Source organism: Drosophila elegans, unplaced genomic scaffold, assembly GCF_018152505.1.
Source record: "Drosophila elegans isolate 14027-0461.03 unplaced genomic scaffold, ASM1815250v1 contig_476, whole genome shotgun sequence".
Classification (NCBI taxonomy): domain Eukaryota; kingdom Metazoa; phylum Arthropoda; class Insecta; order Diptera; family Drosophilidae; genus Drosophila; species Drosophila elegans.
The window spans coordinates 20,425,039-20,452,450 of record NW_024545863.1 but is presented as its reverse complement, the minus strand read 5'-3'; the positions used below and the strand labels follow the sequence as shown (position 1 = coordinate 20,452,450).

Here is a 27,412-nt window from a genome sequence, read left to right as displayed (position 1 = left end):
TGGTCAGTAGTTTACTGTCGGCGTCCAGCCCCCTCGATACATTTGTGCTACGTGACTGGTTACAATGCGTTAGGGGAGAGGACAAAACTACGGTTGAGGGCTTGGGATTCGAATTCGAGGGTCCCTACCCGCAAAACAACCTATACAATTTGTTGCTCCGAAATTGATTTGGCTTGATTCGTGCACATTTTAAATTTGCCCAAAACCCTAATATCCCACCGAACCAAATATTGTGTTCATGCGAAAATGTCTGGATACAACAGTATTTTGACTAGGCAATACTTTTTCAGCAAATTTGTATTATTAGTTGAGAAAAGTTTTTAATTCAATTTGTATGCTTCTCTGAACTGCTTAATTATAGTGTTGAAAAGATACGAAACCAATTCCCGTTCAGTTTTAATTAAGTTTAATGTCTTCCGTTACCGAGTGAAGGAGGTATAATGGCAGAACTAATGTTAAAATGGTTGTGAAAATGCTTTGAAGCCTATATATTAACATGAAAAATTATCGAAGGTTTTTTAGGGTGAAAAATTCAGCATTTGCAAAAAACTAAATCAATAATTTACTAATAAATACAAATTTTAAGCTTCTTTAAATGTTAAAAATTTCCTCAAGTGCTTAATAATTTTTCGTTACGGAATTTTATATCAGTAGTTAAAATCAAGTTAATAACTTTATTCTGGTTTCACAAATACACAATGCCCGATTTTTTTATCTTAAAATAAAACCCGTAGACCAACAATGCAGAGATACACCACGCACTCACGTATGTGTACACATAATTTGACGTCATGATGAAATGGGGTGGAGAAAAAGGGTGGGGAAAACCAGTGGGAGACTGGATGATTCCCTGGGGTGCATTTAGGACTAAAGCGGCATTTAAAATATTTACACAGCTGCCGCAAAACTATGTGCACATACTCGTACACACAAATACTAACATGCATAATACATTTGCTCATTATAACGGCAAACATCGCATTTGAGGGGTTTTTCGAGGTTACGGGGGCGTTGAAAACACATAGTTCGTGGCTGCTGAAAAACCCAAACCATACACAAATACTCCGAGGTTATTTTGTTATTTGTATTAATGATGGCAAGGAAGCGAAAAAGCGCAAAAACTAATACGAAACTTCGTTAATATGAAACGACAAAACTACTTAAAAACTTTCGCATGCCATAAGTCGATCCGGAGCAGGCACAGAACCCAAAAAACAGCAAACAAATCCCAAACACTACAGACTCTAGACTCTAGATGGAGGTAAGCCCGCGCAAATAGTGGTAGCGCAGGAAAATGGGAAATGGCAGCGGCAACGAAAACTAAAGTAAATACCTAACAACAAGCAAATCCCTTGATGAGTTATTAAATCATTTTAAGCCACTTACAACTAAAAACAAATTGAAATATCACGCAATACCTTGGAGAGTTGAGCGCGAGACCCACGCGACAACTCGCACCACCAAAGCACAAGCCACTAAAGCACAAGCCACCAGCCACCCGCCACCCACTTATTTGGCCACCCGCTGCGTTCAGTGGTGCTAATGTTGCTGTTTTTGCTTGTAGCAGGCCAAACGTAACAACTTAATAACGTACTAAGCTTCAAACACAAATATGAATACTAGGGCAGGTTCGCTGCCACGCCCCCCGCCCCACAATCCTTATGGCATTTTTCGGCTGCTCACCTCAACTACCACTAACGAAGACGGGTATGTGTATGTGTGTCATACACCCACACAAGGAAAAATATTGTGCTTTATTTGAAAATGTATGTAAATGTTAAATAAATTTTAGAGTAACATTTATTCCCATTCAAGTTCAGATATCCTGTCAATAAGATATACTTATTAAAAAGAATTTATCTTTTAGTAAACTATATAATTGAGGTGACTAAAAAACACATTATTCCTAAACTTATATTCTCTTTAAAATAGCTAAACAATTTAAAATTTAAAAGCCTAGAAAAGTGTTCATCTTCTTATTCTTAATATACTTAAATATTAATTCCTTGCAATTGTAATAGTGGCAGTAATTAGAAGAAAAAGTCAAGCGAAAAAAAAAATTCCCTAATAAATATTCTGGTTAAAACTCTTTTCACGCCGTGCATACGCACCACATACCGCGCTGAAGTGCTTTCAGGTTGCCTGCGTAAATGCGGCGGCTTCTGATTCGGATTCAACTCTTCTTCAGCTCAAGGCCCGCCCCAAAAACGCTAATAACTTTTAAGCTGGGCCAAAACTTTTTTCAGCCAACATCCGCCCAGTCACCACACCTCACCGCCCACCCCCCCACATATTTCCTGCCCCTCTTCAGCGGTTCTCTCGTGCCTGACGATGCGACTTCCGCTTTTACCCCATTCAGCTTAGCTGCTTAGCACAGTGGTCTAAGTTATGGCTTTGGAAAATTCTAAACACCTTCAGTACATCAACTGGCTCTTTAATTAGTTTAACGTACAAAGAACCTTAAATGCTTAGAAGTGTTTATTTACAGGAGCGCGACAGCTACGCAGATACGCAATATTGTCATACTTGTCGAATAAGTAATTTATACTTATACTTCATTGTATAAGTATTACTAAGTTTTCAATTAAAAAGATAATATTTTGTATATTTATAGTTAAATTAGTTATAGCTGTTTATATCCTATATTAAACGCTGTTTTTATTTGACTTCTACATTTTTTTTTATTTTCAAAATACTTACAAAATGAGAATTAGGTAGAAGATCAGAAGAATTATTTGTAAAATCAAAAAAATAAATTAAGTTTAAATTAAAATGTTCTATAATATTTGTGCTATAAGCCTCTAATGGAATAGATAAAAATAAAAAAGGCCCACTGTGCTACTTTAGGAACGGTAGGGCTGCTCGTTGAAAACTTGCTCAATAGTTGGGTGCGATGTGCACCCACACACCGTTACATTCGCACACACACTCCGGCGTATTTGCTGAGCAGAGCCTACATGTGTATACACACGCCTCCTGTGCGGCGGCAACTTGACTCGCAGCCCAAAAGTCAGTCGGCGGAATCGGCGACGCACTGCGAAAAGCTTGGGAAAAGCGGCTGAGGAAAAGCGACGTGTTTGCAGCGCAAGCAAAACTTTTCATTTAACTTTTTTTGTGGCAGGAGGCGGTTGGGATTGCTGCGATCTCCTCCTTAACGTGGAACCACAAGCATTAATATTGTTTTGTGTGCGAAAAATCAGCCAAAATTACGACACTTGAGTGTGTTAAAAGTTGCGCGCGCTGCTCGCTGCTCCATCTCTTTCTCATCGTATTTCTTTTCCGCTCGCTCCCACAAATCGAAAAGTAAAAGAAAAGTAACGACGAGGAAAAGAAAAAGTGAAAAGTAGCAGGAAAAGTTTGCGAACGGAGTCGCAGGAAGAGCACGCAAAACAGCAAAAGACAGCACAAAAGTTGGCCAAAACCGGCTGGCGACGGTGTCGAAAGGATAGCTGCCAGCCTTGTCTATCACAAAAAGCATCCTGGAGAGGCTGCTGGAAAGTCATTGGAGAATCCACTGTGGAAAATCCCACAAAAATGTAGAATTAAGTAATTTGCCTTTATTAGAAAATCTACAAAATTAAAAAAAAGACTTTTAGCCTTTAAGCTAACTCTAGGTCATTTATTTTTTTCTTTAAATAATAAAATACATTTTATTTATAAAGACCTAAGTTAATTGTTTGTTTCAATGCAGTATTTATAACCTATTTTACTTCTTATTACTCTTTAAGAAAACTTTTTTATATATAATTTTGTTTATTTTATTTTTTATTAAACTTATATTATTATTAAACTTACTTATTATTTATAAGGATCTAACTAGTGTTCAAGCCTAAACTAAATACTTATCCAACAGTTCCTTGTATTTGAAACTAATATATACTCTTCGAATTTAATTTTAATGGAATTTAAAAAGTTGGTATTTGGCATTCAAAATTATTATCTTACACGAAGTAAAAGTATGTTCGCATTTGTTTATTTTGTTAGTGTTAAATGCTTTATTTCTTGAGAACTTGGCCTGCATTTAAAAGCTTTCTCTTATAAAACTAAACTATCTTTTTTTAAGTGCAGATAAAGCAGAATCCGGAGCTGCATAAGCAGCTGAAAGTAGGTGGGCAAAATAGCAGGGAGTGTGGGCTGGGAGCAGCAGACATCTTTGATGGCTCGCCCTGAGCTTGGTGCTCTGTGCTCGGTGCTCGTAGTTTGCTTTCCCTACTTTTGCCAGTTTACACGCACCGCTGGGATTTCACAGTGGCAAAGAGGCGAAAAAGTTACCATGATCCATTAACGTTAATTGTTTGGCGGCGGTGGTGGCGTCGATGGTGAAGTCGGCCCAGAAGTCGACGTCGTCGGCAGTGGGACAACTTGCTTGGGATTTGCTCGACACGCCAGCAACTACAACCGAACAATGGAGGAGCTGCGACTCCAAAGACGCTGCCAACATTCGGCTCGGCGAGGTGTGTATTACAATGACAGGGCAGGAAAGTTTTTCGGCTCATCCCGCCCCCGATCCCCCATTGAAAAGCCAAGGAAACAGACAAACGTGAAGACACGGAACCCCGGAGTTGACTAAATTCAATTAGAGCTGGCCCAAATTGGCATGCGCACACCTGTCATTCCGCTTGATAATGATGCATCTGGTGCGGCCAACAAAACTACGCCAATCCTTTGACAACTTTTTCCTCAGTCAGCGGAAAGTTTAACCCATTTAAAAGACCCAATTCAATCAATTTTGTACTCGTAAACTTTAAAATTTGAAGGTAAAATGGTGTCATAAAAAAATAATGAAGGTAATTTCTATGAAAATTTATTTACTTAAAAATGAAAAACCCACTCCTACATGATCACTTTGCAGAGTGTCAGAGAACATGTTAAGAAGACTTATCTCAAAACTTGTTCGTAATTTGTAAGAAAATGAAAGGCCGCATTTTCACTCCTGCTAAACACACACTTTCAAACTAAATCAATTAAAGTTATTCAAGCAAATTTAAACTCGCCGCACAACTCGCAAAGACATGCAGAAACGGAAAGAAAAAATGTAGGGAGAACCGGGCGGCTTTTCACACTTGTTAATCACATTTTCGCGTCTTAAGCAAATAGCTGGCAAACTCTGGTGCCCCCGACTCGTTGTAATTAAGCGGCTTAGGCGTTTGAAAGCCTCTGCGGCACAAAAGCGCTGCCTGCTTTTAGGCTTTCGGGCGCCACAAAACCAAGGTCGTTGCCATCTCTCCTCGCTGTCTTCAGAGGGCAGTTTATCGAATTAAAAAAAGCAATAAGCAAGGGGCCAGGGGCCAGGAAGGCACGAGTGAGCTCAGTCCAGCTCACACTTCATTGTTCCCAACTTGGCGCGGAGGAGAACAATAAAACTGAAGTGGCTGCAGGGATACCGCTGGTCCAGAGGGGTGTGTCCTTAAAAACACTGATCAAAAAGAATACTGAACAAAATATATACATGTATGAGCAATAACTGTGGTATATCTAGGTCCAGAAAGATTTCTTAATAGAGTAAGCCACCCCTTAATTTGGTGTTTATTAAAGAGACACTCAAATAAATTTTGAATTATTATTCAAAATAATCTTGATCTTGAACAAATGTTAGGAAATCGTTAAAACTATCAAATGTTTTTAATATGCTTCGACGATTTTAATGGATCATAATTATAATAAGTCGTTTGAAATCAGCTATACTTCAATGATCTTTTAATACACTTCCATTTTACTTTAATAAATAATAAAAAAAAGGGTATTGCTTATAAATTTTACTAATAGACTTAATAAACGCAGGTAGTGTTTGATGATGAGGTAAAGTATTAGTACACCAGTACTTATATTCATAATTTTAAGGGTATGTAAAAACTCTCAATCATATTCACAGATAATCCTAATTTTTCTGCGGTGTATGTATACATTGTGGGGGCGGAATGGGCCATGTGCGGCCAGGGGCTGGACCAGGCAAAGTTGGCATAATTATTTCATTAACACTTAACAAGTGGCCAAGCTGAGTCTGGCGGGATCCGGAATTGAGGACCGGGTCCGGGACTGGGAAAGAATACGGGTTGCTGTCCGTCTGCGGAGCGCAAAAACTTTCGCATTACGCATTTGTGTGCAATTTTCAAATTAACAATTGTTAATTTTGCTCTTGTTACCAGCCTCGCTTTTCTTTTATTCTTTCCTTTTTTTCCATCATGCGGGCGGCTAACAAAACAAAACGTAAAATGAACACAACAAAGTTTAACAAAAAAACATTACAAATATATAAATTTGACCGTTTGCCTTTTAAAAATACATTTTTTCTTGGGCACTGTCCCGTTGTCGGTTTTCTTCGTTAATATTTTTTATTTCCCTTACCAACTTTTTATTGCGTGTTTAGCATAATTTTTTAATAATTACATTTTTGTGTGCTTGACCAAAAAAAATTAAATAAGGGAGAACTTGAAAATAAGAAATAAACCAAAGAATAATAAGCGACAAGCAGTGGGAAAAGGAAACGAAACGCGCTCGTTGACTGTGGGCAAAAGTTGAGCAAAGTTTATTTGCATTACTGACAAACTGTTTAATTAGGGATTTTTTTCTTAGATTTTTCAGCAGCGAAACTTTGCGGCAGAATGTACCTACATCTACATTCCCATCTGTGCACGCGTATTTGTGTTTGCTTTGAGAGTGTGTGCCATTGCCACAAATACAATTAAACATGGCAGCCGGGAGAGCACACAACGAAACCAAAATAAAATCATACTTAATCTGGCCAAAGTGTGTTGAGGTTGATGGCTAATTTATGTGATATTCCTGACAGGCCGCGAATTAAAGTTTATTAAAACACGCCGAATTTAACAAGGTTTTCAGTAAAAAGCTCATTTCATTCTCATAATAAATAAATACCATATCATTTAATCCTTTCCGCACTAATATGATTGCACAGTTAACACAATCAGGAAAAGCAGGTTAAATAAATTATTATTTTTCAGCACAATCGCAATTAAACTAAACTAAAATCTTGTGAAATGTATTCCGATTGTTTTTTGTCTACATTTGCAAATACTCGAAAATGGAATAATATTTAATCTAATTGTTGGTTGAGTTCCATCAATTACAAAGCAAGCTTATCAATAGGTAGCCGTCCAAAATTTACTGAAAAATAAATACACCTCAAATAATGGCAATTTTCATGTTTATTCGAGCAAAAACTTACCAAAAGAGTACTGCAAAATCCTGCAAGCCGAAGGAACATTGCACTAGCCTGTTGAATAATATTTTATTTTCTATTGCAAAAAAAACTTTAGAAAATACAGGTCTCGTTGGATAAAAAATTACGTAGACACATTCAAACAGATTTAATAAATTGAATTAAATTTCTGTTTTTATTTAAGCACATAATAAATTGCAATAGTAGTATAATGTCGTTTAATATTATTATTATCACGTTTTCTTACTCCCCTATTTTTCTATAAAAATAATTTTTTCCCTGAACGTTGCAAGTTACTGGGGATAATGTTATTACCCTATTCCATTCGCATTGTTATTTCGCACTGCTCAAAACACCCGAAGCATCTGTGGGAATGTCAGCATCATGGAGCAACAGCAAAGAGGACCACAACCACAGACGAACAGATTGCCAGGGGAAAAGATGGACGGACAGGCTTTCACATTCTGATAGGAACTGTCAGTCACTCAAGCAGTCCGTTAACCAGGCAGCCAAGCGTTAGGACCTGGTCTAGCTGAGCTGGCCAACAGAATTTGCTCGCATCATTGTAATTGTTAATTACTCAGAAATTTATTCTCTTTTTTCTCCCGCCCCCGAAGAATCTGCCGCTTTTAATACGCACGCACGCACAGGGCAATTTGGCCAGCTGCTGTTGCCAGTGGCTTGTGCATATTTATGCTTATGGTCAAATCTTCTGGCCAAGCCACGAAAATAGCGCTGATTTGGCCGCCGCATGCTGCTAACAAGCGATGACCACCCATCCTACCCACAAGCACGTCAACACCAAACAACGTCGTCATGCCATTCGGCAGTGGGTGGAAAATGGATGTGGAAAGAGAGTGTGCACTGAGAGAATTTTTATTTTTTATCGAAAAATTGAAAAAGTACAAACTAAAATTAAATTAAATTAAATTAAATTTTCTGAATTTTACTGGCTTTTTATAATTGCTAAAACTCAAAAGTTGGTAAAGAATTGTAAGCTATTTTATATTTTAACTCTTAATATAGATTTTATTCTGAGGAAAAAATGTAATTTAATATAAATTGATATTTTTTAAGACTTTTTGTGTGGAAATATATTAGGTCGTCCAAATGAGGAAATATTTATAAAAACAAAATCTGATTTTCAGTTTAAAATTTATAACTTTAAAACTGTGGCTTGATTTAAGGAAGATTCTGTGCCACCTCATATTAACTGGGTCTTTCTTATCTTGTTTTATAATAATAAAATTTTTTCCAGTAGGGTACCAGCTCAGTCAGAATGAGCCACGTCAAGTGAGTTCACAATTTTTGCGTGCTACCATTTTTCTTCCGCCCCTATCAGCCGCGAGTTTCGTCTTTGTACGAGCGCTGCACGGATTATCCTTGGCATGCAACGCCTTTATCCTGTTTTATTTGTGTTGTTTTTGGGGCTCCGGTTCCTTCTGCTCCCCTTTTTTTTTACCCGCTGATTTCGCTACTTAATTTTTTTGCCCTTTTTTTGCGGGTCTGGGGGGCGTCGGTCTGCCCTCTGTACATCGTCTGGTTTCCTTACTAACTGGCCTGATTGGGCGTATTTTGTTATTTTCATGTTCTGCTGCTCTGAAGCTGTCTGTCAGTCAAGCCAAACGGAGCCAGAAGAAATCCTGGCCGTGGTCCTGGCTTTGCTCCCTGGATGGCAGCCGCTCGTTTGTTCATTCGCTTTTTTCCCACGTAATTAAAACTTGAAACGCATATGAATTAGAAAATAAAACAAAAAAAAAAAAAGAAAAAAGAAAGAAGAAAGAACAGAACAGAAAATAGGGAACGGAATTAAATACGAGTACGCGACCCGGAATGGAGCCATTTGATGGTATAAAATGACATCCTGTTTCCCGCAGCCTGACATCGTTAACATCGCTGATTAAGTTTTCTTGTCCTGTGCTCAGTCTGCATGCCACTCAACGTGATTTGAAATGAAATTTTTATAATTTCAGCAGTGCCCTTGGGCCAAATCCCCTCCGCCCATCAACCCTTTCATCCCATTGGGCACATACTTTTTAATGTTTAACTTTATTAAGTCGACATTGGCTGCCAAAGCAGACTATGTGCCTCAGCGACCGTAGAAATTTCCAGCAAAGCCTTCTCCAAATCGACGATCATGAAAATTATTTCCATAGGGTTGTCCGAAGTACGGATTGCCATATGGACCGCCATAATAGGGATTACCAATTGGTCCAGCATGTCGTGCCCCAAAAACTCCAATGCCCACTCCAAAGGCTCCAATCTGACGACGTATCCTTTCAATAGTTTCATCCAAGTCCTTTACTCCATCAGGTAGATGTTGCTGTGGATCCTTTTCATCATTTGATTTATATTCTTCAGCCCCTGCGTTTCTAGCCAGCAGGACTCCAAAAATTACCAATATTAGAAAGCGTAACGCACGCATCTTAAATTATTTTTGTTACAATAATATTTTTCACAACACAAGCAGCTCTATTTATGGGAATTAGTGAGCTCTACAGAGCTTAAGCATTGTAAACAAGTTAAGTACTTGTTTTGGCAATTAGACCCGCTACTTCTTTTGATTTATTAAAAAGCTCTTTCAGGTAGCAAGTTATCAGCAACAATCTTTACTATAATTTTAAGTTAAGTTGCTATAAACGTACACCGAAAATATTTAAAATTTACTTGTAAGCTTACTTTTAATGGCAAAGTATTGAATTTATTTATAAATGTCACAAATATGTGACATGTTTGTTTATGTAAAAAGTGTTATATAGGCATTACACTTAAGAAAAACGATTCGACAATATTATAGTTAATGCGTTACATTTATCGATTTTAAAGTTTTTTTAACCATATAAAAATATGTAAAAAAGCTTCTTTGGTACCAAAATCGTGTTTCCTAAGCTTGCTGGTTTGAAATTAACAAGAAACTAAAAGTTTTAAGTACTTGAAAATTCTATGAATTAATATTAAAATTAATTTTACTTTAACTAATAACTTCTTTACTTTAACACAACAAATTCAGTTTTTTTCGAGGTAATGTCAACCACCAATACTAAGGGTTCATTATCCCTATATCTCGCACCTGCTTCCGCCTGAGCCTCATTATAATGGATGGCTAAGCACCTGGGATGCGAATTCAAAAAGAGTACGACCCTCTTAAATGAATGCGCGTCGCCGCATAAAAAACTGGTTCAGCACTTGGTCGGGTAATTAGAGCAGCAGCTCGTGTTGATTTATTAGCAGCTAATCCTGGTCTGATCGTATCACATATGCACATTAAATTAATAACACCTAGCCGTAGAAGGGGCCGCCGAAGAAGGGCGGCGGTGGTAGTGGTGGGTAGAATCCCCCAAAACCGCCGCCTCCGAAACCGGGTCTCCGGAATCCACCGCCGCCGCCGCAGCAAAATCCACCGCCCCTCCTGCCGAATCCGCCTCGGCCAAATCCTCCACGGCCGAATCCTCGTCCGCCTCCACGGCCGAATCCGAATTGCCTGGCCAGGCGAACTGCCGGCATCTCCTGCTGTTCCGTTGCCTGATTTACATCCGCCAGAGTCAGTTGCTGTACATCCACATCCGCTGGGGAGACCGTGGTCCCCGATTTTGCCAGCAGGACCAGCAGGCCGGCACTCAGCACTAATAGATTCAAGTGGTAAACGCGCATCGCTCCGCTGTCTTGTTCACCTAAAGTTCACTATAGTCGAGCCGATCCTACGCCAAGGCGCTTTATATAGCTCTCGGCCACCTTGATGACTGTGGGGTTCTAAACGGGTTCTGTTTGCCGACGACCTTAAACAATTAAATTTCCTGGGCATAATCAAATGCCGGAGAAAACCCCCGACTCTCAAGAACATCTTGCAGAAAGTGTAAACAACTGAACAGAAAAAAAAAGAAAATAACAAAATCATTTCTGCGCAGCGCATACAACCTGTTTTTAGAATTATTCCCCCTTTTTCTCTCGCCATTTGCTTCTAATTATGATCTACAAGCGTGAGAATAATATGCCTATCTGGCTACTCTTTAACCTGCCAAGCCGTCAACATATAAGTATATATAAGCTTAATAAACAACAAACAACCAATACTATTGTTAGTATTAGTAACTTTATTTAACTGATAATTTTCGGGCAGAACTAGTTTTAAACAAGCTCTGCAAGTAACAAGCTCTATGATCAAATTATAAGACTCCTTATCCTCATATTGTCCAATATTTAACTATTTATATGATTTCATTGTTATATGGCACTCTAAGCTCTAAACTTTCAAAACTTGCTTAGTTTAAGACCATCGATAATATTTTTAACATGAATACTGTCGTATGCCATACAATTTGGGTTGCCTATAAATAAATTATACCAAACAAAATCAATTTTAAATAAATCCTTTTTAACTTATGCTTCCAATGTAATTAGTAATGAAATTGTGATATTAGGTATTTGAAATTAAAAAAAAAATAATAATCTGCTTTGAAATGAAAATAAAGAAATAATTAAAGAATCATTCCTTTACGTCAATTGGCGGTATTTCTAACAAAGTCATTATAAGATAAAAACGTTTGGGATACAAACACTTAGAAAATATTTTTTTATATTTATTTCTCGGGAATTTTTCTTTCATACTTTGTAAATTTTTTTTAAATGACTAGAACCCACATCTCCCAATTTAATTAGAACTAATCACATATGTACGTTTGAAATTGCAAAATTGTACAAGCTGAATAGAAATTGTGGCGTCATTTGCATGACGGGACTCAAAAAGGTAAAACGTCTCAAATCCAATTACAAACACATGCAAACATGTACAAATGGGTAATTTTATTTGCCGACATCGAATGCTCATTAAGAGATTTCTTAAGTACGAGCCACATGTGAGTTGTTTACAATTCAGAAAATCCGCCCCGAGCGCCACCCGCCCAAAAACCGATACGTATTTATAAGCCATAAATAACGTGTAAACAAAAAGCCGCCACAAACAACAAGTATACGCCCGATGGGCCAGCATCTCTCTTGTGGCGGCGACACGAGAGAAGCAGCAACAACAATAACAATAGTAACAACATCGCGGCCAAATTATAAGGCCATAAAAGGCAATAAAAAAACTTTGCGATATCAAATTACAACGTCCTCATAAAGTTATAAAAGTTTCAAGCGTATCCAAACGCACAGCACGTTCCACGTCAGTCCCCTTTTCGTTTTTTCGAGATCCCCATCTTGAATCCGGCTTTTTCCCTTCTGGGCCAGGCCTAATATTTTCAATAACAAATCAATCAGCTGCGGCTGCTGCCGCTACGGTCAACATGGATAATCAGTTCGAACGGCTTTTCCCGCCTCCGCATTTTTCCCGATTTTCCCACCGATGTTGCCAGCTGCGTGGGCGTTGCCCTTGGTGGGCGGGTGTGTATCCAAAAGGTGCCGTAGATTTATTGAGACACGATTTCGATAAGAGGAGCTCCGCCAAAATGGCCAAAAGCTGATACAAGGAGGATATGGTAGGCTATCGAATCTGTAATACTCTGAGGAGGATTATTGAAGCAAGCATATCCAAAAAGTGCTACTAAAATAATAATGAACTAGCTTACAATTCTTATAGTCATGTTATTCAATTTATGAAAAACTGGAACATATTTTAAAACAATGTTTTGCTGTCTCCACCAAATACTATTTCTCAAAATTCTAAATCCTAGTTAAATCTGAATTCAGATTTCAAATGTACATGCTAATTGTCGCCATATAAATCACATGAATGCAAATTTATATTGTATTAAACGCTTATTTATCTAAATTAATATTAATTTGTGTAACTACTGAATTATCTACTAACATTATTGAGTCTCGGAGATTTTTGTTGATTTTTAATCTTAAATCGTTGTCTAAAATTGTTAAACTCTTTAAGTCCCAACTATGCAAAGTCATTAAAGCGCAAAAAAGAAAAGACCTCTTTTAACAAAGTTCCGAAAGTATACCGTGAAAGTGTAGACTAACAAAGCCTTTTACAAGACTGCGTTGTAGTAACGAGAAATTTTTCAAGAGCCAGAAAAAAATGAAATGGGGCGACGGGGCAACAAGAAAAAACGAAAACTTTTATCAATGCTGGCGTATGACCCTTGTATGGCCTGGTGGGGGTTTTGGGTGGCTGTCCTCTGCGCTAAGGTCAAGGGATAACAAAAGGCGTAAATTTAAAGCCAAGTTAATTTTTTAACAATAAAGGGCGCTTGTCAAAAGAGAAATTTTACAGCAAACGTTTAATCTTAAACGACTTTTGCGCACCAAAGCGATTGGCAAGTTAGATAGCAGACGCCAGTGGCAGCAGCGGCAGTTAAGTTTCAATGGATTTCTTTGTTATAAATAGGAAAAAGCAGGCAGACTGCAAATGAAAGAATTAAATGCTGATATACAGACAAAAAAAAACAGCCAATTTATCTTCATTAATCTAATCCATAAACTTTTTCCACTTTACCTAAATATATATTTAACCAAGAAAATCCAGAGATTTTATATAGTGTCTTTAGACCTCAGATATTTCTCATTTATCCAATATATTTTATTTGGCACTTGTATTTAGTCAAATGGCTTACAAAAATTTTTTTTCCAGATTATATAATTTCAATTTTTTTTTTTTTAAGTGTAGACGTATTTAACTCTGAAAGTGCCAATCATTGAAGGTTTTGCAAATGACAAGGAAATTAAGTAAATCAAAGAACAGGGGTAAATGTATTTCGAACTTAATTAGAACGTGCTTGAGTGCACTTTGATTACACATTCTATTTCTAGTGGTTTAAGTTAAGTTAGTCACAGATGATTTTGGTATTTAGCCTCGGAAGCCTCCAAAGCCTCCAGGACCTCCGAAGCCTCCTCCAGGACCTCCGAAGCCGCCTCCAGGACCTCCGAAGCCACCGCCTCCAAATCCGCCTCCTGGACCGCCGAAACCGCCTCCCGGACCTCCGAAACCGCCTCCAGGGCCGCCGAAGCCACCGCCTCCAGGACCTCCGAAGCCGCCTCCAGGACCTCCGAAGCCACCTCCTGGACGGCCAAAGCCTCCTCCAGGACCTCCGAAACCTCCATATTGACGAACTTGACGAGCGGCCGTAGGAGCCAGGACCCCTGCATCCGCATCCAGCAGCTGGGCCGCAGGATCATATGTGCCTGCTGAGCAGCCGGCGACCAGAAGGATGGTCGCCAGGACGAGGCTAACAAATGTGCGCATTTCGAGGAAACTTCTGCCACTTATCACCGCCAAAGTTTCGATGAATTCTATGAAGACTCCACTCGTCGGCCGGCAATTTATATGATTTGGGATTTATCGACTGGCGGCGTCGTCGGAGGAAGCGAATTAAAGTCGAAGTGGTTCGACCGGGCGGAACATCAAAGTTGTGAGTGTTTCGCCAAACTGAGATGAGTGAAATGAATACTGCGGACAGAGCGATTCGTATTAACTGTCTGGCTAAGCGCTAGGCAACTACAATAACACTCCCCATAATTATAACCAAAACCTATTAGGCAACAAAAGCGGAGCAGAGGCAAAGTTTTTGGCAAACACAAGCACCCGCAAAAGGGAGCTCTGATGTGGTCCAGCCGAAAGATGGGCTTTCGCCCATTCAAATGCGCAAAACATTCAAGTTTTCTTTGCTGGCACAACAAAACAGATCGATAGACAAGTGGCCAACTGTTCATGGGAAGCACCATCTTAAGTGGGCCTCTCCATTCATCTTTCTGTTTTCGAAAAGCTTTCCGACGGAATTCGGGAACTTGATTTTGTTTGTTTGGCTTAATTAAAATCTAAGGGTAAACAGTCTACGCAACTGGTTGTTATTTAAATGTCGTCAATGATTTCGGTTTCATTTTCACTGACTCACTGACTCATTTCGGTTATTGGCTTATTCAGTGGCTAACACATATTTGATCTGGTCTGCCTTATGACGTTTATATTTTATTCTATAATAAACGTAGAATTAGCAATTAAGCTAAAAAATCTTACGCATTTGCAATTCAAATTTCTGGTTCTGAAAAATTCCATTGTTCTCTTTAAAGACCTTCCTCAATAAGAGTTATAACAAGAAAGAAAGCAAACTTCGGCAAGCCGAAGTTCATATACCCTTGCAGCTATTGCATGAATTAAATACTTTTGAAAACATTTATATTATGATTTACTTGAGTATATGCTGAAAAACATTGAAACTATGATGATTTGCAGCTCAATTATTAGATAGTTATTTTATATATTTTTATTATTTCTATGGGAGCTATATGCTATAGACGTCCGACGTCCAAAAAATTAAAAAACAGAAAAGGTATAATTTTTTTTCATTTATTTTTCCGATTGTTCCTATGGGAGCTATATGCTATAGTCGTCCGATTTTGATGAAATTTAAAACATAATTCTGAAATATTTAACCATTACTATATCTCGAAGAACGAAACAAAAAATTAAAAAACAGCAAAGTTATAATTTTTTTTCATTTATTTTTCCGATTGTTCCTATGGGAGCTATATGCTATAGTCGACCGATTTTGATGAAATCGGAAATATTTAACCATTACTATATGTCGAAGAACTAAACAAAAAATTAAAAAACAGCAAAGTTATAATTTTTTTTCATTTATTTTTCCGATTGTTCCTATGGGAGCTATATGCTATAGTCGTCCGATCCGGCTCGTTCCGACTTATATACTACCTGCAATAGAAAGACAACTTTTGGAAAAGTTTCATGCAGATAGCTTTAAAACTGAGAAACTAGTTTGCATATAAACGGACGGACAGACGGACGGACAGACGGACGGACAGACGGACGGACAGACAGACATGGCTAGATCGACTCTACTAGTGATGCTGATCAAGAATATATATACTTTATAGGGTCGGAAACGTCTCCTTCACTGCGTTGCAAACTTCTGACTGAAATTATAATACCCTCTGCAAGGGTATAAAAAAACTTATACGAACGGCCATTTTATAATTGCTCGATATGCTAAGTGAAAGCAAAACGGATTTTTATATAGTGCTTTTATGTAACTCATGTCTGTTTGTCAATTCCGAACAATTGTTTAATAAATGTAATAAAGATTAATATACTTACTCATCTCGTTTACTTAGGACCTAAAAGTTAAAAGCAGAAAACTTTTAATTCATTTATGCACTTAAAGTGGGCCTTCAAAATAATCTGCTAGGGTCAAACTTATAAATTAAACTGATTTGTCGTCCAACCTGTCATCCGTCAATTTCCGGCCATCCTTATTTCGAGTTTAACAGAGGTGAAGAATGTGACAAGACTGCGTACATTTTTCACAACATTATAGTCATCTTTCTTGGTGGAGGAGAAACTTTATGTTGAACTTTTAAAGAAGTAACAAATAAAAAGCGAGCAAGAAAATATTATATAAAAACTTTACTGAAATAAGGGAAGATTTCACAGTTTAAAAAGGTAAAAACGTTTTAGTTCAGAACGTGCTTTTAATTTTATTACTACATGATATGTCATTTGTTGTTCACTTTTCAAATTATTTTTTAAAATTTATTTGTAAATGTGGCTTAAAATATAAGAGAGGAATTTTAAAGTATTAATTTCAAGGTTATTTAGTAAATGCTTTCAGAAATATCAATTGGGTTTTGTAAAAAAACAAAATTCAAGTTCCAGTTGAAAGGTCTCTTAAAATATGAATTCTCATTTGGTGGAATAACATTCTGGCGCCTAAATTACCATGAGCCTGCTCCAACAAGCCAACAACCCGAAAAACATGAATTAGTTGGCCAGCACCTGAACGCCAATGTAAATTAGTAATTTTACTAATCGCCATCCGGGGAAGACAGTTAGGTAAATGTTTGCGTGCACCTTTTTTTAATTTTTTTTAAGTTTCCAGTTTCTTTTTCCAGCACCAACTTCTTCGCTGATTATGACAATCATAGTCAACATTTTTTTACACCACGTCGGCCGTGGTCGAGCGAAAGGCAGATTTTTAATTTATGCTCCGCCTAAGATCCTTTTTGCTCTCAATGAGTTTCGCGTTGCAGTCTCTCGGTGAAAATTTATGCGGAAGTTTACACCATCCACTGGATTTCGTTGGGCGTTTTGTAAGCGGAGTGGGTCGCAAAATGTGCATCATTTTGACGTTGACATCGTTAATTGACCCAGTTTTGTGGACTGGCTAAAAGCGTTTAAATTTGAATAAGCAAATTTGGGCAGCGAAATGGAGATGGGTAGAGAGATTTCGCGTTTTGAATAAATTAAATAAAATGACGTAGCTATGGCTTTTGGATTAGGCTGCGAATTCGGGTGCGAAACACATACGGCCAAACCGCAATAAAACAATTTAGAGCTATAGAAGCCGTCTATAGAGCCATCGAGCATTGTTGATGGCCGGCCCACGCTCATAAAACAAACAGTGAAGCCAAACAGCAGCAAACAGGCAAACAAGCTGGCTGGCCAACTCGCAAGCTGGCCAAACTCGGCAAACAACAAGAGCAACAGCTAACAGCAATTCACACTTACGCACCCCAAAGTTAGAGGCGTCTGCCTAAAGTCTGGGAATGGAAATAGGAGTGATATGGCTTGGGGCATGGGCAAGGTAGTGGGAGTTGGTCTGCGCCTGGTCAATAGCATAACTAACCTTCAAATGGAATTAGCACATTTACACAGCTTACCTGACCGCAGAAGCAGTGTGGCCAAATTGGCGATGTTATAGCCAGAACTTAATTTTTCCAAGAATTCAGTTATTAAGAATTGCCCTTTTCAGGCAAATCTTTATGATTCTAGCTTAATTTATTAATTTCCATTTTTTGTCTATAGTTTATGATGTTTAAAGGATTTCCTTTATAAAAATGGGATTAATATTTGAGCTGTCAAATGACTTCAAACTTCTGTAGTTTAAACAGACGCAGTTGCATTAATCTAAAAATTATTTAAAATTCAAACGTAATCATAAATCATTTTGTCTGAAGTAGATAAAAAATATTTCGAAAAAATGCTTAGTTAAAAAACCTTTTTTTTCTAATTATATAAATTTTAAAATTTAAAAGAAATGTATGACCAACGTTTTTGGTCCCACGCTAAAAGCCTTTTCGAATGCCATCAAATATTTAAAATACAATTTGGCTACCTCCTGTAATCTGGCCACCACTGCTCAGAAGTTTGTTTCGCCGCAAAGTGAAATGTTTTGCTCTTTAAACTGCCACTGGCTGCCATTCGATTTCATGAGCGCCACTTAGCGTGCCACCAGAAAATACCCGGGCCAACCATATGAATTGGTCTTTTGTTCCGTTTTTGCGGGCTGACGGGCGAAGGCTGGGGGCATCGTACTCGCATATTTTAATAGTTTGTTTTATGGCATTTACATTAGCATCTAATTTTTGCTAACAAGCGGCCGCAAAACAAACAGACCAAGTCCACGCGGCGTGCTGAAAACGCGAAACAAAAGTTTCCATTTTATGCCCAAAGTTCTAGGCTATAAAGACACCGGTCGCGACTTGGCCAGGTCACAGTCGGGAAACGGCGAGCGGAGCAACCATAAAGCCACTGATATAGTCAAGCGACCAGCCAGCAGTTCAACAAGCAATAAGGATAATGCGTAGCTGGTTTTTATTTGGATTATATACGCTGCTAATCGCCGCAACAGTTGGCCAACCGCTGCAGCAAAATGAGTCTGGAAAAACTGAGGACTCCGAAAGGGGCGAGCGAGTGAGTCGCCAAATTCCCTATCCATACATGGGCGGCTACGGCGGAGGATACGGTGGTTACGGTGGATATGGAGGATACGGGGGATACGGAGGATACGGAGGATACGGGGGATACGGAGGCATACGTTCCTCACTTTATCCGTACGGCAATCTATACGGCTCCAGCGGCTTGGGTCTGGCGGGCGGATATTATGGTCGTCCTTATGGTTATGGCGGTGGCTATAATATTGGATATCCGGCCATTGGCGGCTTTGGTGCCACTGCCGGCGGCATCTATGGTGTCAGTCCATTTTCCCCATTCGCTTAAGTGGCTATACGAAATAAAAAACCAGTACAAAAAAACTTAACCTTTTGGCAAATTTAGCTAAAAAGAAATGTTTATAAAATTGGATGTGACGTCTAGCTGTGGTAAGTTAAACGGGGATTAGCGAATGATTCCTCAGTCGACTATTTGACATAGTAATGTGATTGTGGTCAAATGTCTAAAAAAAAGATGGCTTTAAAAAATGACAAAAACAAAACACAGTAGAACGATACCTATTAGTCGTTGAAAAATATTTCTAAAGGTAATTATGAATTTGAACTGGCTTGGCATATATGTACTTACCTATTTGAAATAATAGGAACCCAAAAATCCTTTAACAAAGTATTCGTTCAATAGGAAAACAGAAATAGTTATGTACCCCATCAGGGGATTGCCGTAACAATTTATTTTATACTTAAAAATCTAATAAAGGTTAAATCGAAGATACCTACACACAAAAAATCAATCCTTTAAAGTGCTTTGGAAAGAGCATCAGAAATATCCTCTAAATGATAAATACTCTCTAAAAATGTAAGTCGAACTAGTGAAAGCAAATATTGTCTAAGATGGCCCCACGATTTCGCGTTTTATTTACTCTGTGTCCAGCGCTCCTTTGAAGCAATTCAAAACGATTATCGCTTTCATTCATTAAAATCTAGCGTGGCGCACCGCATTATTTGCCCAGCTCTGCGCTAACCAGAGCTCAATCATTTACCTCCAGCTGGGGGAGACGCTTAAGCAAATACAAGAAGCAGCCAGCTTTGTGGACATCGGCCATGGTACTGCAGACAGGAAGAGCTGGCTACTTTTTAGATTTTAATTGCCGATAGTGTAAGCACTTTGCCATTACACACTCAGTCTCACACACACACACACGCACACCGAACCATACTATCCTATACACTCAGGGGCCAGTCGACCAAAGTGTCCGAGTGCCGTTTAATTAGTGTGTGACTTTTAAACGACTTGCGTTGCACATACGCCCCGTTGCACTCACAACACCAACTGGCTCCGTTTCGCTCAGTGTAGGCAAACACACACATGACTTGGTCGCAAAAGCGTAAGCAAACAGAAAACAAGCAACAGGAAGTCAAAGACAGACACAGACCAAGAAAAAGGGGGACATGTCCGATGCCCTAACAAGCTACGTGAGCATGAATTATTATTTCAATTAAAAGGAACGAAAAGCGACAAGAACTGCAGTGGGCCAATAAAGGCATCAAAAGCATGTCCTGCATGGTGGGAACGTTTAATAATTTAGCATGGAACGTCATCAACTAATTGTGGTGTCCGGGTTCCTCGGTTGACTGTATAATTGCAGTAATTGAACGTAAATTAATAATCATTTTCTTCTAATAATGGCCATAAACACCGACAATAAAATTGATAATAAGTTATACTCCCTCGCGTTTCACTTCGATATGTTCGAATATAAAGAGAATGTAAACAAATAACGTTTTTTAATATTAATTTTTCGTTATTGAAAGTTAAAATTGATACGCCAACAAACGCGTATCAAATTGAAATTGGCGATTTTATTTTTCTCTGATGGGGAAAGAAATTAACATTTTCATTGTCAACTTAATTCAAAAAAGTTAACCGATCGTTGTGTTTAAAATTGAATATGAGCAAACGATGAGATGACTATAAGTTAATGACCATTAAATTGTTTGTTTTATTTTTACGTAGTTTCTATAAAAGAAAATATATAAGTTAAAAGCATGGAACGCAAATAATAGTTGTTTGAAATTTTAATTTGTTGATTCACTCTTACCAATTTGGCTGAGCTATTTAATTTGTATTTATATTTATTTGTTTCCAAAATAGCTGAACTTTATATACCTTGTGGACAAGAATTAAAACAGTGCTATTTTTGATGTTTAAATGTAAAAATCATAGTAGTCTTTTAAAATAAAAGTCGTTAGTTAATAGTAAGGAAAAACAAGTGATTAAAAATCCTTCTTTTTACACGTTAGTAATAAGTATATGTATGTATTTATTAATACAAATTATTTATTATTTAAACATGTTTTTAAGCACGATCGTGGTCAAACGAGACGACTAAGCGTGAGTACTCAGCCCCTGAATAGGATCATCGCTTGACAACTTGGCTTTGACAATCCGTTGACAAATACGGAATGGGTCCGTGTGTGTGTACTCTCACCCCATCCGGCGGACTCTGATTGCGCTTCTACTTGGTGCCGATTATCTTTTAATGTCTCTTCAGGCACTGGCTGTCGGTTTTTCAGTGGGGGCTGTAGAATCGCTAGAACCGCTAAACCATTCATTGGATCTGGCGCTGCTTTTTATGCGCTGAGTTCGCCTTTCAGTGGGCATCGCTTTTGATTTGGCCAGTGCTTTGCCAATTGCTCTCGAAATTGCTGCAGCCGGGTGCTGTGTTTAAAATGGCAATCAGATAACACCTTCCTTTTTGCCATATTCCACTCTATACGTCTATTGAAAGCCCGTCGTTGCGGTTGCCGTGGCTGCCGCATTGAAAACATATATTTGCTTTTTATGCGTAGTTGGTTGCGGAGATGGGGTTTGCTAAACTAAACTGAAATAACGCGCCTCACTGACTGACTGACAGAAAAGGCAGTGGGCTGAACGGGTTGCCAGTTGGCATAAGCTTTATACATTTTTACGCTTTGTGGCACCAGCAATGTGTATGTGTGTGTATTTGCATGTGTATCAGCTCAAAGTAGCGTGAAATAAAAAACGTCGACACTTGAGGCCGAAGCCTTTGAGTGCTGCTAGTGTTTATATAAATACATATATATATATATACATGTGAGCATAATCTGTCCGTGTTGGAGCGTAAAAAGAAGCAGATGAAAATAAAAATAAATCAAGATGATGGCCGGCCAAAAGCACAGCTAGAGCCGCAAAAAGAGAGCTAGTCCAGCGAAAAGGACTTGGTGCGGAAAAAAAATCTTGATGTTCTGTACTCCAAGATCTGTCCATCAAAGTGGTACCCTAAGAAAAGCACACGAAAGTCCTTAACCGATGACTAGATAACGCAAAGAGTGCACTGGGAAAATTTCCTCTCTTTATTCGAAAGAAATATATAAGCAGGACTCTTGGCTCAAGAGCGTATTTAAATTCTTTAAAACATTTAGGTTTCTTTAATACAAACTGTTATAAAAGAAAATATGTTAAATATAGAAAAAGTGTTGATTGTTAAACAGGTTTTATTTATACAAAACTAATCCCCATTATTAAATGTTTGGTTATTTACTTACCGATTTAAATTGATTAAATTGATAATTATCTGAGTTTAATATCTGTTGTATCCAGGTCAGACAAGAATATATTTTTAAATAGATATGTGTTCCTGCTAGTCTAAATAAAAAAAGCGACTGTTTCGATCCCGAAGGATACTTCCTTCGTGGGTCAAGCTTAAAAAAAGTTTATAGTAGTCGAAAACTTATAATATCTATAAAAAAAAAATATAATTGAAAAACTAAATAAATCGAAAGTCCAGGGAAAGCCAAAATTATGCAAAACAAACTAAGCTAACGACTTAAAAGCGGGTGTCAAAATAAAAGGAAAAGTATTTCATTTTTTTGAAGTGCACTATCCAATAGAAAAGAATGAAAACCTAAGTTGGGAACAGGTGAGCTTGCGGTTGGGCCGCAACCGAAATACCTTCGCACCCTTTCATCAGCAAAGTGCCGGAGCAACAGTTGTGCCTAGTTTTCAAAAGGACCCTGGCCGAAAGCGGCGATTTTAGCCCCATCTCTGGCCAGGCCGCAAGCTCCTAGCCAAACAGTTTAAAGCGCATTAAACTTATCTGATGCCACGGCAACCGACCCAGTCAGTCACTATGTACACAGCTCGCAGCTGGAGCTGTGATAAGAGCCACTTGGGCTATCAATGCATTTTAAACGAGACGGCTCGTAAGCCAAACTAATGACAAATTAATATTAACAAAGCAATCTGCTGCTGCCGCCCACAAAAGCCTACAACAACAGCATAAACAATTGCCAGAGGCCGGGTCTCTGATTTGCCTGGAATGTTACTTAATTGGAACTTAATGTCCCTCGAATTGTTTACAAGCACGAGCCACCAGAGGGACGAAAATTGAGGCAAATCGGACGGCCAGGACATCGAGTGAACGGGCAAACGGGCGAATTGGCCAACGGTCTTTAGATAAAGCAAAGTGGCGACAGCTTAGAGCAACACTTCAAAATGAGACCCGAGCGGGGTGAAAGAAAAATGCGTTTTAAAGTGACACTTGATGTAGGTAATGTGACAGCGTTACAAGCCAGCGAAGGAAACGAAATAAAAAGGTATAAAACCGAATAAAACGAAACAAAGTAAGCAAGACCAAAACTGACCTTTTTGTACGAACGAATTCTAAAAATATAATATATTTTTTTATTTATTATTATGATAGACAATTTCGTTATTTTTTTTAGATTTTTATTTAGACGACTTTGAAAATCTTTCTTATTAATTTTCAAATTAACTGGAAAAATTTGTTGCCCACTAAAATGTCGAAAGCTTAGAACATGATTACTGGAGGCGTTTCCGGATTTATATAAATATAAAATAATTAATTAAAATATATTTTTAATTTATATAATTTAACTAGTCATATTTTTTTTGGAAACATTTTCTCTAAATTGTGTTTATGAAATTTATTGATCTGGGATATACTCTATTTTTAATAAATTTTATAAAATAACTTTATTTTTTCTCCCGTAGTCAATGTTTTTACCCTAGTACATTCCGGAAAATTTAGTATGTGCTTACTGGGACATGAACGTATATCGTCCGAACAAAAGGAGCCCCCTTTGCGATTTGCGTTTCCAGACCGGGGCCCTAATTTGCTCATTCCATTGGCCAAGACATCAGTCGGCGAGTCCGTTGGCCGGCAGACATTATCTTAAGAGCTGGCGCGTTTCCCCGATCCCTCCGCCGACAATAAGTCCTGCGTCGCGTCCAGCGTTGACAGCTGTTACAGCTGCAGAAATATGCAAATTGGAAGGCGTTTTAATAGATAAAGAGCAGAGGCAACGTGCCGCGGCAATGGCGAAAGACCCGCGCAGGACACTCACTCGACGAAAAAGGACCGCCACGGCTCACAATGGGAAAAACCGTGGCGAGAATGTTGAAAAAAGCCCGACTAAGTGGAAGGCAGCCATAATAATGGCTTTTGTTGCATATTGTAATGTTAAATGCGGAAAGCTTATAATCTCATTTGCCTGAAGCGAGCTTGAGGATTTTGAAATCATTTTGGATGGATCAAAAACACTTCAGTGCAAAATGGCACGTATTAATTAATCAATATTGAAATAAACAAACTACATAAGTATAATAATGTATAAAACAATTTATATAGTATTTTTAAAACCTTATATTCAGATATCAAAAATAACCTTATCTGCTAAACATGAATAAGCCAAAAACTTTAAGAAGATACTCAAGAGCATTATATAAAATTGTTATTAACAGAATTGTTGCTTTAATATTATTTTGAAAGCTACTAAAAGCTTAGATAAAAGAAAACCCTTATAAGTCTTCAGTTAAAGTGTTTACCTTTATTCTCAAAACAATGTCGTGAAATTTTTAAAAATTGATTTTTTTAAGTTTAGCATATACATTTTAGCTTAAACTATCAATGGAATATGCCAATGAAGACACAAAACCAGGTAGTAACCGAAGACGCCCACTTTGCCACATGCCGTCCCACGAGGAATGTATGAAGCCTTGGCCCTTGTGTTTTTCCGCGGGTTCAACTTAAAATGCAAAATAAAAACTCGAGGGTTCGAGGGCTCCAAGTTGCGTTGTCATGCCGACAAATATCCTGGCTGGATGCTCCGTTGTCCATCCAATCGGCAGGACCCAATCCTGTTGCGCGTTTTACGCTCTACAGCTCTTTTCTTTTTCATTCGTCAGCTCTGTAGCGGCATTTGTTTTTTCTGGATGCCCTTTTTTGTGTTCTTTCTTTTCTTCGAGACCTTAACACTAAATTGACTTTTAATGCAAAATAAACCAAAATAATGTATTGCGTAATTTTCCTTAAAGAATTTTAACATTAGCATTTCAAAAGAGATTTTTCTTTGTTGCTCTGTGAAGCGCTCAGCAGCTCCTTGGGTGTTTTCTCATCTCATCTCATCTCATTCCCATTTTCACTTTCCCCATCCTGTCGTCGCATTTCACGCCCTTGACTTTGCTATCCGTTCACCTTTTCGCTGTGCTGGCCATTTGCTAAGTGCGACATTAAATGTTGCGTGAGGATAATCCAATCTGCTTGACATGAATTTTAATTTGCATTGAGTAATTAGCCCAAGTTCATTTCGCTGGCCAGAGTCCTTGCAAATGCTAAATAGAATTTGTCTGAAGACAATTTCAGCCGTTCCTCCATTCTCTGCCTCTTTTGGCTTTAGCTTTTCCTTTGGCTTCCTTTGCTTCTCATACGTTTGCTTGATTTCGTACAAATTAAACTAATTTGGTTTTCCCTACCTTTTTTGGTTGGCGATGTTGGAGGACGTTTGGCACATTTGCTGATTACGCCCGTCCTGGGAAATATACACCAGAAAAAAATGTATGTTGATTTGGAAATCGGGTTGCGATACTGCAATTTGCGATATTTATTGTTGGTCTTTCTATTTTAATTTTAAAACTATAGAAATTATATACAAATCTTTATGTTATAGCTTAGAAGTTTTAAGAAATTAAGAAACAATCTTGAAGAATCGTTTATATTTCAATCGAATTTATTCAAGAAAAAAAACTATTTTTTTTGACACTGATGTTTGATATTTTATTTAACAATTGTAATTCTTTCTGGACGATACATCACCGGGAGCAACTACAGCGGCAAAATTAATTTTGATTAATTATTTATCTAAATACCTCAACTCACTAGGTTATTTAAATTAATTTTAAAATACAAAAATATTTTTTCAGTTGATTTTCATACATTATCAAAAAAAGAATACAAAAATGATGAGCATTTCGATGAAAAAAAAAATTGAGTAAACATTTTTTTGAGTGGTTCTTTGGCTATATCACTGAATCCATGGCTCGTCAGCAGGCAATTGAAACAAACAATAAAACGTGAGCTTTTCGTAATTTAAATCAGACCGAAAGAAGGCTAAAAAAAAGGGACTTTTGCCGCATTTAAAGTTGGCACAAAGAGCGAGATGGGCCATGTGAGCGAGAGGGAGAATCAAACAAGAGATTGAATTTCTGCTTGCCTGCACTTTAATTTGCCAGATGCTAACGCAAAATGCTAAAAACACACGTACGCCGAAAACGAATTGAAAATCACACGGACACACAGCGAAAAAGGAAGCGGGACGAGAACGCGGGGAATACATAAACGCAATCAACAGCTCACACAGCACTCGGCAAAATAATAAATAAATTCATAATGGCTTTCGCAAATGACAAAATATTGCATCGCCAATCGACAAAATATTAACACTCACTCAAACACACACATTTGGGCATTCCATCAGAGCTGACGTCACATAAGCCAGAGAAATTATTGCATAGCGTACCACAAATTTCATAAACCGGAAACGCAATCAAGCATCGCTTATACGCAGCGTTGTTTGCCAGTCGAGCGTTTTTATCCACCACAACCACCATCACAGACTCCCCCATTTGTGGCCATTCAGTGACAAAATGCATTTATATTTTGCGTTAGACAAAATGCCGAAAACCGCATTGAAATGCGTTTTTCGAGTGCATAAGCTCACTTGTCCCGTCTCCTTCTATTGGCCCTCTTCCCATCTCTTTTGCACAAGGGGGCCGCCGCCTCCCTCTCATTTGTTAGTGTGCAATGAACTGTGGAGATGAATTAACTCGATTTTGGCATGATTTGATGATGATTTGATTTGTTCCGAGACAGGCGGCACGGGCCAGTGGACCACCAACACAATCGCATAATCGCGTACTCATACAAATGGAACACATATACATGCACTGAGAAAATATATATGAAAATTCAAAAAATTTGTTTTTATTTTATTAAAAAAAAAATCTATTGGCGAAGTTCCAGCTCAGCAACGAATCCTCAAACTTTATGTTTCAATTATTTATTTAAAACTTAAACTAAATATGTTTGTTTTCATTTGTTTTATATATTTTAAAGTTTAATTAGTTTTTGGTTTTAATATATTTTTTTTTTCATTTGTTAGCCTTAATAAATTAATATTTAAGATAACAAGCCTTTCTGCATATTTGTTATTTGTGTATTTAAGCCCGCACATGCAGAATGGCAGACAATTGCTTGAGAATCTCCGGATGAAAATGTAGGT

At 38.0% G+C, this 27,412-nt stretch overlaps 4 protein-coding genes across 4 annotated transcripts; 1 reads left to right on the top strand and 3 right to left on the bottom strand.

Annotated features, from left to right (window-relative positions):
- Positions 1 to 9,210: 9,210 nt before the first annotated feature.
- On the bottom strand, positions 9,211 to 9,637 carry LOC108139153. The gene has a single exon (XM_017261770.2). It carries the CDS (start codon positions 9,603 to 9,605, stop codon positions 9,270 to 9,272), a length of 336 nt encoding a protein of 111 aa, XP_017117259.1. The 5' UTR covers positions 9,606 to 9,637; the 3' UTR covers positions 9,211 to 9,269.
- A 729-nt stretch (positions 9,638 to 10,366) lies between these two features.
- On the bottom strand, positions 10,367 to 10,861 carry LOC108139152 (neuropeptide-like protein 32). The gene has a single exon (XM_017261769.2). The coding sequence runs from the start codon at positions 10,829 to 10,831 to the stop codon at positions 10,460 to 10,462; it is 372 nt and encodes a 123-aa protein (XP_017117258.1). The 5' UTR covers positions 10,832 to 10,861; the 3' UTR covers positions 10,367 to 10,459.
- Positions 10,862 to 13,853: 2,992 nt separating this feature from the next.
- Positions 13,854 to 14,432, bottom strand: LOC108139138 (myosin heavy chain IB). The gene has a single exon (XM_017261753.2). It carries the CDS (start codon positions 14,367 to 14,369, stop codon positions 13,974 to 13,976), a length of 396 nt encoding a protein of 131 aa, XP_017117242.1. The 5' UTR covers positions 14,370 to 14,432; the 3' UTR covers positions 13,854 to 13,973.
- Positions 14,433 to 18,643: 4,211 nt separating this feature from the next.
- On the top strand, positions 18,644 to 19,203 carry LOC108139168 (keratin-associated protein 19-2). Its single transcript, XM_017261787.2, has one exon. The coding sequence runs from the start codon at positions 18,720 to 18,722 to the stop codon at positions 19,137 to 19,139; it is 420 nt and encodes a 139-aa protein (XP_017117276.1). The 5' UTR covers positions 18,644 to 18,719; the 3' UTR covers positions 19,140 to 19,203.
- Positions 19,204 to 27,412: the final 8,209 nt, after the last annotated feature.

Bases quoted from the DNA above. Each gene is read 5' to 3' on its own strand.
- LOC108139153 (XM_017261770.2), bottom strand. From the start codon at position 9,605: ATGCGTGCGTTACGCTTTCTAATATTGGTAATTTTTGGAGTCCTGCTG.
- LOC108139152 (XM_017261769.2), bottom strand. From the start codon at position 10,831: ATGCGCGTTTACCACTTGAATCTATTAGTGCTGAGTGCCGGCCTGCTG.
- LOC108139138 (XM_017261753.2), bottom strand. From the start codon at position 14,369: ATGCGCACATTTGTTAGCCTCGTCCTGGCGACCATCCTTCTGGTCGCC.
- LOC108139168 (XM_017261787.2), top strand. From the start codon at position 18,720: ATGCGTAGCTGGTTTTTATTTGGATTATATACGCTGCTAATCGCCGCA.